An 18,771-nucleotide genomic window follows, 5' to 3' on the forward strand; every position below is an offset into this window, starting at 1 on the left:
GACTCTCTGAGCTTCAGTCCTCCAGTCTGTAAAATGAAGCCCTGAAACAGGTGATGCCTCAGGCTTCCCTTGGCTTTGCGTCCTTTCAGGTCCAGAAGTGGGCACTGCCCGACCTGTGCTCATGAAATCAGTCTGCATGACTGTGGAGAGGGGAACTGTGACCGCTTCGAGACCTGAGGGTCCCTGGAGCCTTCGCCTTAACCACAGGTACCAGTAAACTGGGGGCGATCATCCTACCCTGTCTACCTCCCAGGGTTGTTGTAAGGATCAAACGAGAGAAAGAGAGGGCTTTGTAAACCCTAAGGAGCTGTACAAATTTGAGGGATTGTTTATACACACATGCACGTGTATTCGTATTGATATGTGTGTGTGTTTATGTGTGTACATATAAATATATGTGTATTGTGTGTATATATGCACACATGCATATATACAGATACATTTTATGTATGCTATATAAATGCAGGTGGTATATATGTATAATAGACTTTATATATATTACAATATATTATATATATATGGCTATAAACTTGTAGAGTTAGGTATGAGTTAGTCACTTATAAACTGTGTTTACCCATTCAGTGTAACCTAAGGCATGTATTAAACAGTAGGAAAAACTGACCAGCCAAATTTTCCAAGCTTGAAAACCATCTTATAGCTTTCATTGTGGATTGAAGAGAGGACTCATTTCCCCTTCTCTATTTAAAGGAAAATTTTAATATAAATGGGGAGGCCAGGGAGTCATTTCAATAGAGAGTGAAAAAAAAAATCTGTGTGTGGGAGGGATAGAAGAGGGGATTTAGATGAGCATGGCTATTGCCTACTCGTTCTCCCTTCTTCACCTTCCAGATCATTTCCCCTGGGGTAGGTGGAACCAGAGGTCACTAAAGTTGCCCTGATCAAATGCTCAAGGGTACCTATTTCTGGTGGAAGCACTTCTGGCCTCTGAGCCTCTTCAGAAAGTCACCTCTCCCCGTGGGGTTTAAGAGGGACCCCAAGGCCCTCCTCCAGTCAGGCTGTGGGTAAATAGGGTCTTTGGCTGTCTTGGTTCGGGGTCCAGAGCTGAAAAGGGGAGGGAGCAGTGTCCGCCCTCTGGGCCAGGGTCTGTGTCCTGTGTCAGGGCGTTGGGTCAGGCCGTGGAGAATGGGAAGAGGAGAAGGGGCGCTAGCCAGCCCTGGGGGAGCCACGCGTACTCGCTCCTCGTCTTGCATTGCTGGACCTCAACGTCCAGCTCGCTCGCTCCCCACATCTCTCTCTGCCTCTGCCCCTGCTGTTTCTTTCTTTGTCTTGTCCTGTTCTCTTCTTGGGTAGTTTCCTTCCTCCCTCCCTTTATGCCTTCCTCCCTTCCTCCGCGTTTCTCTTAATCTTGGCCTCCTTCTGTCTCCATTCCCCTCTGTTTTGGTCTCTACCTGTATCTGTCTTTCTCCAACCCTCTCTTCCCGTCTATGACTCTCTCTCCCTTTTTCTCTCTCTATTCCTTTCTACCGCTGTCTGTTTCTACGTCAGTCTCTTTGTCTCTTAGTATTTCCTGGCTGTGGTTCTCTCTGACTGCCCTTCTCTATTCCTCCCTATTTCCTTCTCTGTGTGTGTGTGTCTCTGTCTTTTTCTCTCTGTCTGTGTCTGTCTGTCTGTCTCTCTCATTTGGACATCTACCTCCTTCTGCCACCTCCCAGGTCCCACCTCCTTCTCAGTGATGCACCTCAGCCTGGTGGAATGGTGTTGCTCGCACAACCGGAAAACCTGACTCATCTTTGCTGGCCTTCTCTCCACCCTCCTGGATGCTCCCCGCTGTGGGGCCTGAGCGCAGGGATGGGATGAGGAGAGCAGGGTGCATGCGTGAGGGTGGCGAGGAAGCGGGTTGGGTAATGGAATGGACTCGGGATCTCCAGTCCTCCCTGGTGCCTCGATGGGGTACCCCTGAGGCCACCTTTGGAGGGTCCTGGTCAGACTGGGTTTGAAGCTTACATTTCCCCGCAGGGGGAAAGAAGAAAGACAAGCAGAGGCTCCCTTATCTACTGAAGATACCCCAACTATCTGCTCACCCCAGGCTTTGAGGCTTATATTTAGAAAAGGGGAGAAGTTTTGGGCATTCAGCAGTTTTTAATCTCTGGGCACATAGTTTGTGCAGTTCTGGTCTGGGAGGAGCAAGAGGTACTAAATTCATGAGGATAATTCACTTTTCCTGGATTGTTTTTTTGTTTTGTTTTGTTTTGTTTTTATTTTTGACAGTGTTGGGTCTTCGTTTCTGTGGGAGGGCTTTCTGTAGTTGCGGCGAGCGGGGGCCACTCTTCATCGCGATGCGCGGGCCTCTCACTATCGCGGCCTCTCTTGTTGCGCAGCACAGGCTCCAGACACGCAGGCTCAGTAGTTGTGGCTCACGGGCCTAGTTGCTCTGTGGCACGTAGGATCCTCCCAGACCAGGGCTCGAACCTGTGTCCCCTGCATTGGCAGGCAGACTCTCAACCACTGCGCCACCAGGGAAGCCCCTCCTTGGATTGTTGAATTTCTCTTCTCTACTTACCCCATATGAAATGTTCTGTGAATTGGTGTTTTTCATAACAGTAATAACAGTAAAGCTGCCATTTGTTGAATGTTTACCATGTGCCAGGCACTGTGCTAATTGTCTAAATTAATTCTCAGTATGATTCCATTGATTCCTTTAATATAGGCATTTTCACATCCATTTTACAGATGAAGAAAATGAGGCTTAGAGAAATTAAGTAACTTGCTTGGAAGAGTCATTTAGCAAAGTCAGTTTTTAAACCCAAGACTGAGCACAATACTGCCTTTTCTGCTACTTTCCCGCCACCCAGTATTTGATGCTGGTGTCTCAGTGAATATAATAGTCTAAGTCAGTAACATGTGGAGGGCTCAGTAAGGGTGAGTGCCTCATAAATGTACTTCAGAGCGTGGCTCTGAAGCTGTGTTAGTCGTGGTTGGGCTCACAGTCTGGATGAAGAGACAAGAGCACGTGGTACAGCTGCTAATGCACTAGATCAGGAGTCAGGAAATGTGTGCTCCAGCCCCAGTACCTCTTTCCCGAGCTTCAGTTTCCCCTTTCGTAGAATGTGATTTTTCACTTCCATCTTATCTTGCCCACCTCACCGAGCATTTGTGAAGCTTAAATATGACGCGGAGGCCGGGGCATGCAATGCAAACTGTAAAGGGCTTTACAAAGGAGAGGGCTGTAGGAAGAGAAAGCCATTTCTCGTTGCAGAGATAAGAATCAAAGGGATCATGGACAGCCAGTGTGGACGCTGAGGTGATGCAGCAGAGGGCTTGGCTGCATAGAAATGCCAGGGTTGGGCAGAGATCAAGAGGAGTAATATTAATGAGGGAAATTTCCTGAGGTGTGTGTCGCGGGCTGACAACTAGACAAAGAGCTCAAGGAATCTAAGACTGAGGAAGCAAAGTGATAGGCCCATATAGAGGAAAATAAAAGGGTCACAACGCTGGGGTTAGCTGCAAGATCAGATCAGGTAAGGGATGGGAGGGTGCTTGATGCCCTTTGCTTCTATCATGGCCATTTGCATTGGCAGAGAGAGATGAAGTGATTTGTACAGAGTCTCACAGAGAGGCAGGGGTGCAGCCTGTGTCCTCTTACTCTGGATTCAGGGCCTTTTCACACAAGGTCTGCTGGCCCCATGGGATTGCTCTTTCTGACACAATTCAAAGGCTGTTGCATGAGGAAGCCCTAGCGCACTGCTCCCCTCGTGGGCCTTCATCCTGCTTGTTCATCAACTTGCTTATTTTGCGTGCCCACCGCAGGGCTCAGATGGTGAATAAGGCAGGTCCCTTTCCATAGGTCCTCCCAGTCCACAGGGGAGGGAGACACTGAGTAGGTGATCGCAGGACAGTGGGTTAAGGGCCACAATGGTGGGAAGCAAGGCCACACCGTGGGAGCCCAGAGTAGGAGTCTGACTCTTGCTGGATGGAGGGGTGACCAAGGGAAGCTTTCAGAAAGATATTGGGTATGAGCGAAAACTTAAGTTGTCTCAACACATTTACAAAGCCTAGCTGAGTCATTAGTTACTTTCTTCTCCAGCCTCACCTGCCCCCGATTCAGTCAGTGGATCTTTAGTGAATGGCTGCTGTGTCCCCCAGACTCTGCCAGCCACTGAGGAGACAACGAACAAGATGGACAAGGCTCCTGAACTCGTGGAGCTAACATTTTCGTAATCAAATGAAAATAAAGAGGAAAGCAAACAACCATAGTAACTAGCTTGTCACTAGTGCTCAGAAGAAAATCACAAGTTCTATGATGAGGCATAACTGAGAATGGGCAGTATGGGTTTCCTTCAGACAGGGTGGTACAGAAGGCTCTGAGGATGTGGAACTTCAGCTGAAATCAAGGAAGAGAAGCCAGTTCTCCAGAGCTGAGAAGAGTTTGGAAGCTCCAATCCCAGGGAGCTAGCCCTAGATTTCCCTGCCCTATAGCATCCTCATTCCCCTGGCCCCTTTCTTCTTTGCTCTGTCACCGGCGGTTATGTTTTTGGGCTCATAAAGGTCCTTCGTCCTCACACTTTGTTTTCCCTGGTGCGTCCTTGGGGCTGAACACCGGCGTACCTCATTACCCCCCAAAGGACGGTCTCTTCTCCCTCCTTCTAACTCCAGAAGCACCCACCTGACGTTTTAATCGTCTTACCTACACTCTGTGGATTTCCCCTAACAACAGGCGCATCACTCTTTGCCGATTATAAGGCACATATATATATATATTTTTAATGGACTTAATTGAATTCACTCCTCATGAGCCCCTTGCAGAGTAGATGCTGACATCCTCCTTTTAGAGACGACAAGACTGAGGCCCACAGAGATAGAACAATTAGGAAGTGCGTGTTGTGGTGGAAAAACCACAGGCTCTGGCACCGGATCAGCCCGGGTTCAAGTCCCAGGCTCGCTGTGTACTAGCTGTGTGGCTGGGCAGTGTGCCCCAACTCTGAGCCTCTCTTCTCCTCTTGACAAAATGTGAATAAGAACCCAGCTCTGCCAGATTATATGCTGTTTCATCACAACTGCGGTCAGAGGGGCTATTAGGGCCCACCGTCAGCACACAAGTTTTCTGCCTTTTTGCCCAGAGAGGGAGACGCTGAATGAAGACTGGGGCCTGGAGAAAGTAGGATGTGTTAGAGGAACCAAGAGTCTGATGAGAAGCACATCGTGTACAGTTGGTTCTTTCCGCTTCACAACAATGTAATGTTTAGGGATATGATTTAGGAAAGAAAGGAAAGAAAGCCCTCCGTGGATGAGTGCTGTGACGGCAGTGAACACACACTGTGGTCCTCAAAGAGTGATGGCGAGGGGGATGGGGGGCCTGGCTCTCCTTCCACGCCCTTCCTCTTCCGCAGTCCGGTCCCCAGACCGGCTCTCCTCACACACGTTAGCAACACCCAGTCTAGCCAAATGTATTAGCGTCATTTGTCCTCAAGATGGTGGGGATGACGAGGGCTTTTGCGGCCCTACTGAATCCAACTGTAGAAAAGGGCAGGCTCTATTAGCCAACTGCATATTAATGCTGAGGTTAATATTATTAAATTCTGTATTAATAATAAGTTGCAAGACTCTTTGGAGGGTTGCTCACGAAAGCGGCCATTGCAGTTCTGCCTTGTTTAGCTGTGAGCACCCCCAGGGAGGGGGCTTTGCCTGTGCGGCTCAGGACTGTGTCTGCGGTGCCCAGTCCTCTCCCTGGCGTGGAGTGGGTGTTCGGTAACTGTGGACTGTTTCAGCAGTGGAGCTATCGGGTCTATCCTAGACCTCACTGAGGAAGGCTCATCCGTGGATCTTTCTATCAGTTCCTCAAAGGCAGAGATTGCGTCTTTGTAGCAGATGCCACTGGGGCAGTGACATAGCCTCTCGGCCCAGGGTTATTTCAGCTGCAACTGTGGTGCACACCCAGGCTCACCTTGTGCTGCCAGTGACCTCAAATGCACACTTGTACTTTCTGTGCCATGGCCTTGTATGAGACTGAGCTCCCTAGGCCTGGGGGCAAGCCGCAGTAAAAAAAACGTATGGGGAAATTCACTCTCCCGGGGAGGCTCTCCACCAATGGCCATCAGGAATCATCGGCGGATATGTGCTCCAGCCCCCCAACTTTCAGCCGAACAGTTCTGGGGAGACATCCCGTTCACTCCTCAGAAGGTCGCAGTAGGATCGAGCCCCCATGACTCACAGCGGCAGATTTAGTGATGCACCTCTGTGTTGACTGTTCCTCTTCCCTACCTCATTCTTCCCATTTCCCCATGCCTGCTTCTTGGAGCCACCTTCTAAATAAACCATCTGCACCCAAGCCCTTCTCTTAGGCTTTGCTCTCCAGGGAATGCAAACTAAGACATTCTTCTTCATGTTGCGTTCACAGCCCTCAGCTCTTTTTACAGTACAGAGTAAATACACTCATTCCCTAGACAAGTATTTATGGAGAACACGCTGTGTGTAGGCAGCTTGCTAAGTGAAGAAAGTCTCTTCATCAGGGGGCTTACAGGGCGGGATGCAGGCAGTCCAGTAATTCATCAGTATAAGAGAGAACGATACGTTTTATGAAGTGAAATAGGGGATAGAGAGGGATTGGATTAGATTGAGTAGCTGGAGAAGGCCTTTCTGAGGAAGTGACGTTTAAGCAGTGATCTGGCTAAGGAGAGGGAGTGAATCATGCAAAGCCATGGGGAGGAACTGTCCAGGCATGGAGACCACAGGTGCAAAGGCCCTGTGTTAGGAGCATGGTCTGCATATTAGAGGAGGAGGGGTACCAGCCTGGCTGGAGGGAGGGAGAGAGGGAGGGAGCACAGGCAGTGAGGTCGGAAGACAGGGCCAGAGGAAGCAGGACACTGGAGATAACTCGGTGATTTGTTGAATAATAGAATCCTTTTATCCTCTGCCCTAGGCAGTGTTTTATGACGGGAAAGGCTCCGGTGTTGGCATCTGACAGCTCTGGATTTGAGGTCCAGCCTTGTTATTTAGATGGAGTGTGACCTTGGGCAACTTGCTTAAGACCTGTGACCTTTTTTTTTTGTTTGTTTTTCATTTATAAAATGGCAATCACAAAATCTACCTCATAGGATTTGTATCTGGTAGGACTCCTGGTTGCAAGTAACGGAAAACAAATAGAAACTAGCTTTGGCAGAAAAGGGAAAATACTGAGTCATGTATTTGAAATATCCAAGGGTATATCTAGCTTCAGACACAGCTGATCCAAGGCTTCAAGTGATGTCATCAGGACTTGGTCTCTGTCCCAGATGTTAGTCTGATTGATCAGGCCTGGGTCACTTGTTCATCTCTTGCTGGTCTCTGGTATGGCATATCATGCCATTGATCACATGCCCATCTCTGAAGGAGGCAGGAGGCCATAGCTCCACCTAAATCATATAGACTGAAATTGGGGGAGAGCTGGCTCCCTGGTGGAAAACCGGCATGCTATAAGTGGAAGGAGACAGATTTTAGAGCAGGTCAAACCTACAGATGTCCACCTGAGGGCTTGTATGAGGATGTGCCAGAAGTCCCTTAGCACAACACAGGCATATAGGGGCTCTCAGTAGATATCTGCTAGACCGCCATGGCCTTTTTTGGATCCCTTACGTCTTTGGCAGTCCCTTCTCTCCGGTACCACGGGAGTCCTATGCACTCCTGAAAGAGATCATGCAGGAGGCAGCCTGATTTCCCAAAGGAAAGTTCTAATGACAAGTGCTAGTGTTGGGGAGATGAGTGTGGATCCAGGCTTCAACCTCTGAAGTTTGGTTTCACAGAATTCCGCAAATACCTGCATGGCCAGCCCTATGCTGGGTACTGGCGACACAGAGGTAACCAAAATACAACTCTCACCAAAAGCATCTTACAGTCTGTAGGCAAATGTGTAGTAGGAAAACCACAGGCTTTGGATGACGAATGTCCTGGTTCTTGCCTTTTCTCTACCATTCTTCCTTGGTGGATCTTGTTAGGCAAGGCATTTAACCTTCTTTGAACCTAATCCCTCATTTGTAAACGTACAATTAACCTAATTCATTAGGTTGTATTGAATATTAATCAAGACAGGATTGCTTTGAATGTTTAATCAAGATAATTAAGTAAAAATGTCTAGCCCTGCTGATGCCATGTAATAAGAGCTAAATAAACATTTTCTTCCCCTCTCTCCTTGACTGCCTACCTTTCTTCCTTCCTTCTTTTTAAAATTACTTCATTTTGCAAAAAATAGGGAAGGTTTTAGGGAGTTAGGTATTATGTAATGTTTCTAAAAGCAGCTGAATTTGACCACTAAAAATTTTGCCAACAGGCAAACTGATGAGACATGATGGGGATGAGGCAGCAGGGGCGAGGGAGCGCTAACATTGGTAAACCATTCATGTAGCAGGTATACTGCATCTATTACTTACTCCTTGCCCGGTTCTCTGATCATCTGCTTTCCAGATGAAGAAGTGGTCTCTCAGAGTTTAATCATCCATCCCTATGTAATATAGTTCATAAGTGTTGGAGCCTGGCTTCAAAACCGGGTGTCATCTGCCCCCCAAACACACTCTCTTTTTCGTATCTCATACTGCCTCTCTCAATGAATGTGAGAATCGTCACACACTGGTTCTTCCGATTTAAAATAACATTGTTTTGGAAGAAGTGAACCAACTGCAGCTGAATGGTGTGAGGCCCTCAGAGATGCATTTTGTCACTGACAAGGTCTCAGAATGAATTTCTACATTTGTCCAAGTAAAGGAAAGGTGGGGAAATGCAGAGCCCTGCCTCTCCCTGGGCACTGCAGCAAAGAGCATCTGTAGGTTAGAGAGAGGCCAGGCCCAGAGTAGCTCTAAATCCCCTTGGTGTTTCTTGAAAAGAGTGTGGAGTCCCAAGCAGGGACCTTTCTCCCCACCTGGGCTAAATAACTCACTGCTCTGGCCCCTTCCATTTTGGAATTTCTTTGCTGCTTTTCTCCCAACCTGTTTTCAATTTGCTCTTGTGGCCAGCTTTGACTGTGACCTCAACTCGATCAGAAGCGAGAGAGAGAGAGAGGGAGAGAGAGAGAGAGAGAGGGAGAGAGAAAGAGAGAGGGAGAGAGAGGAGAAGGAGAGGGAAAACAAGGAGGAAGAGGATGGAGGGAGTGATGAAAGGGGAGGGAGAGAGAGAGAATTGAGGCAGGGGGTGGGGCCTGTAGAAAAATCGCTCTGTGCTTTGCTGGGTTGGTTCTGTAGCTTCAGCAGAATTGTGATTGACCTTTTCTGTGGATGGTAATGAGAGCAAGGCTCGAGTCTGAGTGGATAAAGAAATGTGTGTGAGGGTCTGGCCCAAGCCCACTCGGGTTACAGCCCCAGAAGAGCCATAATGGGGAACAGGCGCATTCCTGTACAGCGACTCCCAACTCCCTATCTGTTTTCAAGGAAAGAAAAACAGAAAAAGAATGTTAGAGTCTTGGACAGGCATGGGCGAGGCGGCAGTAGCAGCCTGGGTCCAGGAGGGTTCTGCCATGCCGCCATAACGACTTCCTAGAGAGGAGGAGACAGAAGTGGCCTGGGCAGAGTGTCCTAGTGGAAGGCGCATGGCGCTCAGAGGCAGAAGAGCTGGATTTGGGTTCTGGCCTCTGCCTGGGAGTAGCTTCGAAGCCTTGAATGGGGGTGTAACATTCCTGAGCCTCTATATCTCTATCAGGGAATGTGGCAGAGTTTTAGGATTCAAATATTTTAAGCAATAAAACTTTTAAGCTGAGATTTTTAAAACAGTTTTTATTTTCAACCTAAATAAAACATGGACTATTAGTATATAAATTAGATCAAACTGGAGTTGATCTGGTTGAAGGTTAGTATAGGTATAGAGGAGACAGACTTCAGCACCCACCATATCTGCCATTTCTTCTTATCCCCAGAGTTCTAAATATTCTAATTCTCAAGCCACTGTTAGAATTTATTACATGTGTGAAGCCTATTGAACGTCTTCTGTCTCTCCCGGGCGTTCTGTCTTTCTCAGAGATTTCAAGTTTAAGAAGATGACAGGGTAGAGCTGTGTACCATGTACATACAGTGCCCGGCACATAGTAAGTGTCCAGTAAATAAAGCTCACATTCGTGTTGAATAAAGTTGGTCACAAATTGAGGAGCACAGGCTCCTGGGGCAGCTTTGGAAGCTCTTCAGTTCTCAGTGATTTTATCTCAGTGCGCTGGCTGATATGAATTATCTCACAGGCCATAGGAGTTAAGAGTCCAAGTTTTGTTCCAAGTCTACCTTCCACTTTGTGTATGGCCACAGACATGCCACTTTCTTTATCTGGACTTTACTTTCATCACCTGGAAAAGGAACAATTTGGATAAAAATAATCTCTAAGGGTCCTTATATCTCCTCTGTTATGATGACACAATAATAACAAAAACAATAATGATAGCTGATATATTTTTTGAGCTCTTACTGTATACCAGACATTGTGCTAATAATTACAAATAGCTGTTATTTGTAAACAATATATATTAGATAGCATTATTATACCCATTTAACATATGATAAAATAGCTGTAGAGAGTCAAGGAACCTGTCTAAAGCAAGCTGTAAGTGGGGATGTACCAGGATTTAATTCTAGACAGTGTAAATGCAGAGCCCAACCTCTTAACCACTGCACTTTATTATTGTTCATTCAATTATAGTGCTGCGTGGAACATGGTGTACTGTGGAACCACAATACATGTGTTGAATTGCACTGGTTCACCTTTGTACATGGAGAAGCCCCCAGGCCTTTCTTAGTTCCCCCTCCGCTAGGAAAGGAAAGACAGTGAGGGTCGCTGCATTCACCTGTCCCCTTCTAGGTTGCATTTAAACCTTCTGGAATAGAGTGCCAAAACAAGCAATCTTACAATTCACTGTATGGGTCTGTATTTAACAACCCTTCCTGTTGTCAGATTACAAGCTGTAGAAGGTCTTTTATTGTTTCATTTCCCAAGCCCATAGAGCTAAGAGAGTGGCATGAATTCAATCTCAAATTGAAAAGAATTGAGAAAGTTCCCTTTCTAACACTATCGTTTTTTTTAAACATTCTCTAGGAGGCAGCATAACATAAAAGAAAAAGTATGGCTTTGGAATTAGGATGATAATGGGTTCAAATCTCAGCTCTGTCTCTTCCTAAATTTGTGAGCTTAACTTCAGCTTTATAACAGAGATACTAACATTTAACTCATTAAGATTGAATGTTGTGAGGATTAAATGGGAAAAACAAAAGTTGCTACTAAAATATCAGTTTCCTTCATATTAACTCTTTTCATTTGAAGGTTATTATGTATATACAGTCCCAAACAGAATTGGACACTAAATATCCTTATAATGTGCTTGATATGACTATTGATATACTCTACATTATCCAGTTTCTTCACTTGAACTAAACCTATTATAAACCTTAGAACTGTGTGCCAGTCTTACTGACCAGACATATTTATGGGGCTTTTATCCGTGGTCTAAATTATTCTGAAATGCATGGAAATATCTGGAAAACTATGTCCATTTGAAAATGAATGTCAACCATCTTTTGGCTTGAAGACAGTCGATTAATACAGGCCACAGGCATACTGAATTCCCTCACGAAGGGCCAACTCTTTCAATGGCTATCTGGAAACAAACTGAAAAGCAGACAGACATGTATCCAAGCTCAAAGAAAACAAATGCAAGCAGCCAGATGTGGAATCGTGAAAAACCAAGAGAAACAAAGCCCTCACTCCATCCAGTGAATAGTCCCATGTTTTTTCTCCTTTATTTTTCACCCCATACATTATTCTGCTTTGATACCTATTGGAAGACATTGTTGGTTTATGATTTTACTATGGAAGAAGCTTGACATAAGAGGCCTATAGAAGAAATAGGGATGCCAAAAATTGAGATAAAAGAAACATTGGGCTTCCCTGGTGGCGCAGTGGTTGAGAATCTGCCTGCTAATGCAGGGGACACGGGTTCGAGCCCTGGTCTGGGAAGATCCCACGTGCCGCGGAGCAACTAGACCCGTGAGCCACAACTGCTGAGCCTGCGCGTCTGGAGCCTGTGCTCCGCAACAGGAGAGGCCGCGATAGTGAGAGGCCCGCGCAACGCGATGAAGAGTGGCGCCCGCTTGCCACAACTAGAGGAAGCCCTCGCACAGAAACGAAGACCCAACACAGCCAAAAAAATAAACAAATAATAATTAAAGGTGCTAATAATTTAAAAAAAAAAAAAAGATGAAACTTACAACCTTTAAAAAAAAAAAAGAAACATTAAATTTACCTCTTCATTTTTTAACAGCAAAACCTCTGGTTCTAGACAGACTTTCTTCCTGGACTCAGCATTTCTTTCTAGATTCCAGACCCATAAAAGAGTCATTGACCCCTTGCTACAGAAAGGAAAACTGAGACTTGAGAAGTTAAGGGACTTGTAATAAATGGGAGAACTCAAATTCAGTCCCAAGTCTGCCTGGCAATAGCAGCTGAACTTGCATGTCACTGACATTAGCCTGATCCAGACACTTGTTCTGGCATCTACATATCGAGTCTATGAACTGTCTTTGTAAAAAGCAGAAAACAAAAAACGCTACTCATCAGATCTGCTTTGTTGGACCATAGGGACAAATACGTTTTAGAACTGTTGTCCGTCTGAATCCCAGGGCCATGTAGACAGTTCAGTCAGACACATGTCACATGGTTCACTTGTGAGTGAAGGATGAAACCCTTCTTTACAAGACCAAAAGGAAGTGATCTGTGAATTCTGTCCACTCAGTTCCCTGGTAGAGAAGCATCGTGTCTTCTCAGACACTCGGCCAACATTATTGTTTCATGATGGTACCATCACGTTGGATTGTCCTTAATCCCAAGTAGAGAGAAGATAGTTAACAGATGTTCTCCTCCTGTTTATTACCGAGAATCTAAGCGAGGAGAGACTGCAAGGCCCTCCATATCAGGCATGAAGAAGAACAAGGAATCAACAGTTGGGAGGCCTCATATCATTTCATATCGTGTGGTATACAATACCTCACATGCCTCTAAAATCATCCTGTTTTAGAACTGGAAAGGAACTTAGAGGCCATTTAGTCTGGCTCATTTATTTTTAAGTAATTTTTATTGATTTTTTTTTTCTTGCTACAAAAGCAATACATGTTCCCTGTAGATAATTTTAAAAAAGAGAGATAAGCAAAAATAAGAGAGAAAAAGTACCCATTATCTAACTTTCCAGACAAAGCCACTATTATTCATTTGCTATATTTTATTCCTTCTTTTTCTAGATAGATATATGTGTAAAATGTCCACCAAAAATTATTCTGTAATAGTGTAACCTATCTTCTTAAACTTACTATGCCATGAATATCCTTTCAAATAACTTCATATTTTTCCACAATATTATTTTAATGGCTATAAAATATTCCATTGCATCATTGAACTATAATTGATATTACTGTTTTGATATCATTGAACATTTAGTTGTTTTAAAATGCTTGCTAGTTTAAATAGTACCGTAGTGTTTACCCTCATAACTTAATCTTTGTGCACATCTATGTTATTTTATTTTGTCAGAAATCCTAACAGTGACTCTAGCACCTTCACTCTACAGAGGAGAAAGCTAGAGTACAGAGATGGGAATTTAGTTCTCCAAAGCTATACAGCAAATGCTTCACAAAGCTAAGACTAGATCCCAAGATCCCAGATGTTCAGTTATTCTTTCTAGTCTTCATCTCGTCTTCTTTATTAGCTCTGTTTCTAGTAAACTTCAGCAGCCTCCTAAAATCCAATGGCTAGACTGACTTTTAGGAATCATGGGGTTCGGGGCACTTTCTCTTCTGTTGTCCCTTCCTATCTCATGACCTTCATCACTAATCAGTCATGGAACTCTTTCCCCCTTAGCTGGACCAGTCTCTGCCCATCTCAACATGACACTCCCTGAATCCAGTACCAGTGCGTAAGAGTGACCGTATGACATGAGACCTATTTTACATCCTTAGTCCAACTCCTTCATCGTACAAGGAAGGAAACAGCATTTCCAAGGAGGCTTGCTTAAGGAGTTAAGAGGAAGCTAGTGGCAGTGACAAGGCCAGAATAGTTATTCTAGACAGAAAGCCCTGTCCTCCTGTTGCATTTTCATGCATTTTTATTACACAGTAATTTACCTCATTTGAGCTTTGCTACAATCTTATAAAGGTAGGTATTAGTATCTCCACTTCACAATTGAGAAAATTCAGGCATAAATTTAAAAACGAGTCATCAGGAGTAGACACTGATCTGTGTCATTTTCGTATCCTGTGCTTGTTCCGTCCATTAATCCTCTTAATAATGGTATCCAGACATTTGATGGGTTTGGACAATAGCAGGAATGTCTGCTCACCAAGGCCTGAGCTGGGGAGCTCATCTTTCTTTGTCTCCCTCCAGGAGAATTCCTGAGTTTTGCCGATGACTTACTCTCTGGCCTGGGTACATCTTGTGTAGCAGCTGGTCGAAGCCATGGAGAGGTCCCTGAAGTCAGTATCTACTCCGTCATCTTCAAGTGTCTGGAGCCCGACGGTCTTTACAAGTAAGACATACTTTGTGTGTGGGGAACGTGAAGCAGACAGGACAATTTTAAGTCTGGGAGGCAAGGCTTGAGTAATCTGTTCAGGCCAGCCGAATGGTTTATAGGCCACTCTGTGTGTGCACCTTAATATGCTAAGGCTTAGAAGTGTCCATTGGAGACGTATGGCCACAGTGAGTCACAGAATCATACAAGGTTAGTGCTAAAGGGTCCGTGGAGGCCAGTAACTTAAAACCATCCCTCCTACTGATGAAGAATCTGCAGCCCAAAGAGGGAAAGTGGCAAGTTAGCAAGGAAGGCTGTGACAGGAGTCCCTGCCTGGTGTTCTTTTCTCAATTCCATGATATTTCCTCTGAAAAATGTTAGATTAGCATATCAGAAGTGTATACGTATATGTAGTATGTATACATATAATTTTTTTATTAGATTCATCCAGTCCCTTAGTAATAGTGTCATCATCACTCTTTCATAGAGTAGATTAGAGTCATTGCATCCAAATTTCTGGAGATGCAAAGGAAGTCATTCTGAGACTCATCTGTTCATCTCAGAGGGAAAAGGGGCTCATTTTTTCTCTGTTTCCCAACTCAGTGAGTGTTGCCACATTCGGATGCAACCATCATAAGCTATAACATACAGTTCTAGCAACCAGCTCTCTTCATTCTCTAATTATGAAACCATAGGCCGCCTCCCTTACTAATCTAGAAAGCTGCAGTTGTTGACAAGGTGGGCATTGTTTTTTTTTTTTTTTCTTTTTAACATCTTTATTGGAGTATAATTGCTTTACAATGGTGTGTTGGTTTCTGCTGTATAACAAAGTGAATCAGCTATACATGTACATATATCCCCATATCTCCTCCCTCTTGTGTCTCTCTCCCCACCCCTCTGGGTGGACACAAAGCACCGAGCTGATCTCCCTGTGCTATGCGGCTGCTTCCCACTAGCTATCTATTTTACGTTTGATAGTGTATATGTATGTCCATGCCACTCTCTCACTTTGTCCCAGCTTACCCTTCCCCCTCCCCGTGTCCTCAAGTCCATTTGCTACATCTGCGTCTTTATTCCTGCCCTGCCCCTGGGTTCTTCAGAACCATTTTTTTTTTTTCGATTCCATATATATGTGTTAGCATACGGTATTTGTTTTCTCTTTCTGACTTACTTCACTCTGTATGACAGACTCTAGGTCCATCCACCTCACTACAAATGACTCAATTTTGTTTCTTTTTATGGCTGAGTAATATGCCATTGTATATATGTGCTACATCTTCTTTATCCATTCATCTGTTGATGGACACTTAGGTTGCTTCCATGTCCTGGCTATTGTAAATAGAGCTGCAATGAACATTGTGGTACATGACTCTTTTTGAATTATGGTTTTCTCAGGGTATAAGGTAGGCATTGTTGACCAAATAATTATTCAGCTCATTCATTTTTTTCTTTTATTCATTGATTCATTCACTTATCCATCCATCTCTCCATCTCTCCATCGATCCATCCCATTCATCTATTTGTTCACTCTTATACTCCATCATTCATTCACTTATTTATTCATCGATTCTTTCATTCATTCACATTTTTATTTACTCATTTGTAACTCATTTACTTATTCAGCAGACATTGTCTGAAGATCTCCTATGTCTTGGTACTGTGCTAGAATGCAAGTATAAATGTGCCTAAGACAAAGTTTCTATCCTCAGGTAACTTATAACTTAATGGTAGTAGGGAAGACCACAGGCTGTGGATTCAAATCCGGCTATGACATATTTAGTTGTGTAACCTTAGATAAGTCGCTTTACCTCTATAAGCCTCAGTAAAAGAGAAATAATAAAACCCAGGTTGCAGAGTTGCATGAGAATTAAACCAGGAGCAACCTAGCATAGTATCTAAGTATGTGCTCAGTAAATATTAGCCCCTTCACAATCTGTAAATCTCCCTCACCTCCAAAACACATCCTATCCCCACTTCCTCTGGAAGACCATGACTTTTCTGAAGACCATGGGGCTCTTTTGAACGTGTGACATATTCAGCCTCATTGGTAACACCCAATGCGTTCACGTACCAAACTCAGGAATATCACCGTAAGATGGAAATCAGGGCTTCTGACTCTGGCTTTGCCACTGACTATCTCATAGATGTTAGGGCCCAAGTTTTATTTTATACAGAAGGGCAAAATCAATTGGGGACAGTGAGAGCTCTAGGAATGGAATCCCAGAAATACAACATGCTATCAGGTGTCTTCCAGCGGGACATGTGGGCAAACTTCACAGAGGCGATAGCATTTACCTCAGGCCTTCAATAATGATTTGGTATTTAGATCTTGGGAGCAAGAGTCTATAGCCTCTCAATCAGTAAGCTCTGACACCAACCCCTTGGGCTTTAGGGTCACTGCATCTATGAATCACAAATATGTGACTAGATTATGAGCTGTATGATCCTCTCCAACCCTAAAGACTATGATCAAATGAAGAAAACAGCATTTTTGAAAGATTGCCTATGGCTGGCTTCTGGATCTTCTGTCCCTCATTGAGGGCATAGACTGGAGGCAGACAGAGCTGGGTTCAGATCTCCACCCTGCGCTTTATCAGCTTGGCATTGAGTGAGCTTCTCAACCTTCCAGCCTCCGTTTCCTCCTTTGTGAATATGTAGGTAATACGGTGTCTGGCTCACTGGGACCCCAAGAGGTTTGATGAGCTCATAATGCACAGAAGTTCTTCACTTTGTCACAAGCCCCCAGTAGGAGAGTGAGAAGTGTTAGCTGTTATCACCGTTGCTCTTGTTGCCCTTGCTGTAGTAATAATTAATTTCAACTCCCTCCGCCTCCATTCTCCAACTGCTGGGAGAGACAGCATCTAGCAGAGAGGGACCGAGCCCTGGCAGGTGATTCCTGTCTGCTGAGACACAAGTAGTAACCCTGTCTCTGGGTGACATTGTGGGGACTTGGCGTTAGCCAGGCTGGAATCCCACAGGCCCATTATGTAGAAAGCAGTGAAATGTTTTATGGAACCCTGAAAGCAATTAACACTTAGAGCTGACAAATCAGCTGCCATCCTTTAGATAGAAGTGATGAGCGCTTTCCCTCGCCTCTTCTTTTCCTCGCTGCCACACACACACACACACACACACACGCCACACACACACACGCACCACACACACACACACGCCACACACACACACGCGCCACACACACACACACACACACACACACACACACACACACACACACACACACACACACACACACACACACACACACACACACACACACACACACACACCATCTCCTTCCCACCGCTTGAAGCAGGAACATCCTTTCTTCTCCTGTCCTGGAAATGTGCTTGTCACGAGCCTGTCATCCCTAACTCTGAACACTTCTCTATTTTATTTTTGAAATCGATTTTATTAATGGCCCTGGGACCTGGGCACTCTGACAAGGAGCCAGGGTGTTGTTTGGACCCGTCTCTTATCCCACTGGCGGCTCTCCTTCCCTGAAGTCTGACCGATTCGGTCTCAAATTTTAAAATAGTTCCGGTGTCAGTTCTTGGGGGTTTTCATTTTCTGCTTGCTTGTTTCTTACCAAAATTAGTTTTCTTCTTCTTGGGCCAAAAAGGCCATGTGTGGCAGTGGAAAGAGCGCAGGCTTTGGAGACAAGCGGAGCTGGGTGCAGATCCTGATTCTGCTGAGTACTCACGACCTGCCCTGGGGCAAGTCATTTTTCCACTGCTCTATGCAACAGCTTCTCCCGCTGGGAAAGGGGGGCTGGTAATCTTTCCATTCTCGTAGAGTTATAGGGAAGAGCATTAAGTAAGAAACTCCACGAACGGTTTATCAGAATGCATGGCATACGGGAGGTCTGCAGGAAATGTTAGTTACTTTTGCTTCTTCCTGTTTCATTCTCCTTGACTCAGTTGATGGTTTTCAGTGTCTCTTTTTTCCAAGGACAATCCCAGAAGAGCTATGCTCTATGAGGCAGGTTGGGGTCCCACTAGCCCTGAAAAGAATGAGTACCCAGGATCATTTGGGCAGAAATAGGATGAAAAGAGAGCATGGTCCAGACCCCTGAGTTTCAATTAAGCACAACTGGGCACCAAACCTTCCATCCATGCTGCCAGAAGGTGTGATGGAAGGATTCAGGTGGCACAGGCATGGAGGCGCAGTCTCTCAGGCAGAAAGTCTGGGTTCACATCCCACTACTGCCACTCCTGCCTCTGGGACCTTGGGCAGAATGTTCACATCCTCTCCTTGTTTCACAAGTTCAGGATCTTCAAAATGAAGGTGCATTAGATCCACACCAGCTCGAGAGTTCTGGGAAT

The 18,771-nt window shown here is 45.1% G+C and overlaps 1 protein-coding gene across 4 annotated transcripts in view; it reads left to right on the plus strand.

Annotated features, from left to right (window-relative positions):
- ASTN2 (astrotactin 2) overlaps positions 1-18,771 on the plus strand; it is an 899,407-nt gene that overhangs the window by 831,645 nt on the left and 48,991 nt on the right. For all 4 annotated transcript variants that reach the window (XM_068552572.1, XM_068552571.1, XM_068552573.1 and 1 more), the window contains one exon: positions 14,326-14,467. In XM_068552572.1, coding sequence (XP_068408673.1) covers positions 14,326-14,467 — 142 coding nt within the window. The remainder of the gene's footprint in view (positions 1-14,325; positions 14,468-18,771) is intronic.

Source organism: Eschrichtius robustus, chromosome 10, assembly GCF_028021215.1.
Source record: "Eschrichtius robustus isolate mEscRob2 chromosome 10, mEscRob2.pri, whole genome shotgun sequence".
NCBI classification, from domain to species: domain Eukaryota; kingdom Metazoa; phylum Chordata; class Mammalia; order Artiodactyla; family Eschrichtiidae; genus Eschrichtius; species Eschrichtius robustus.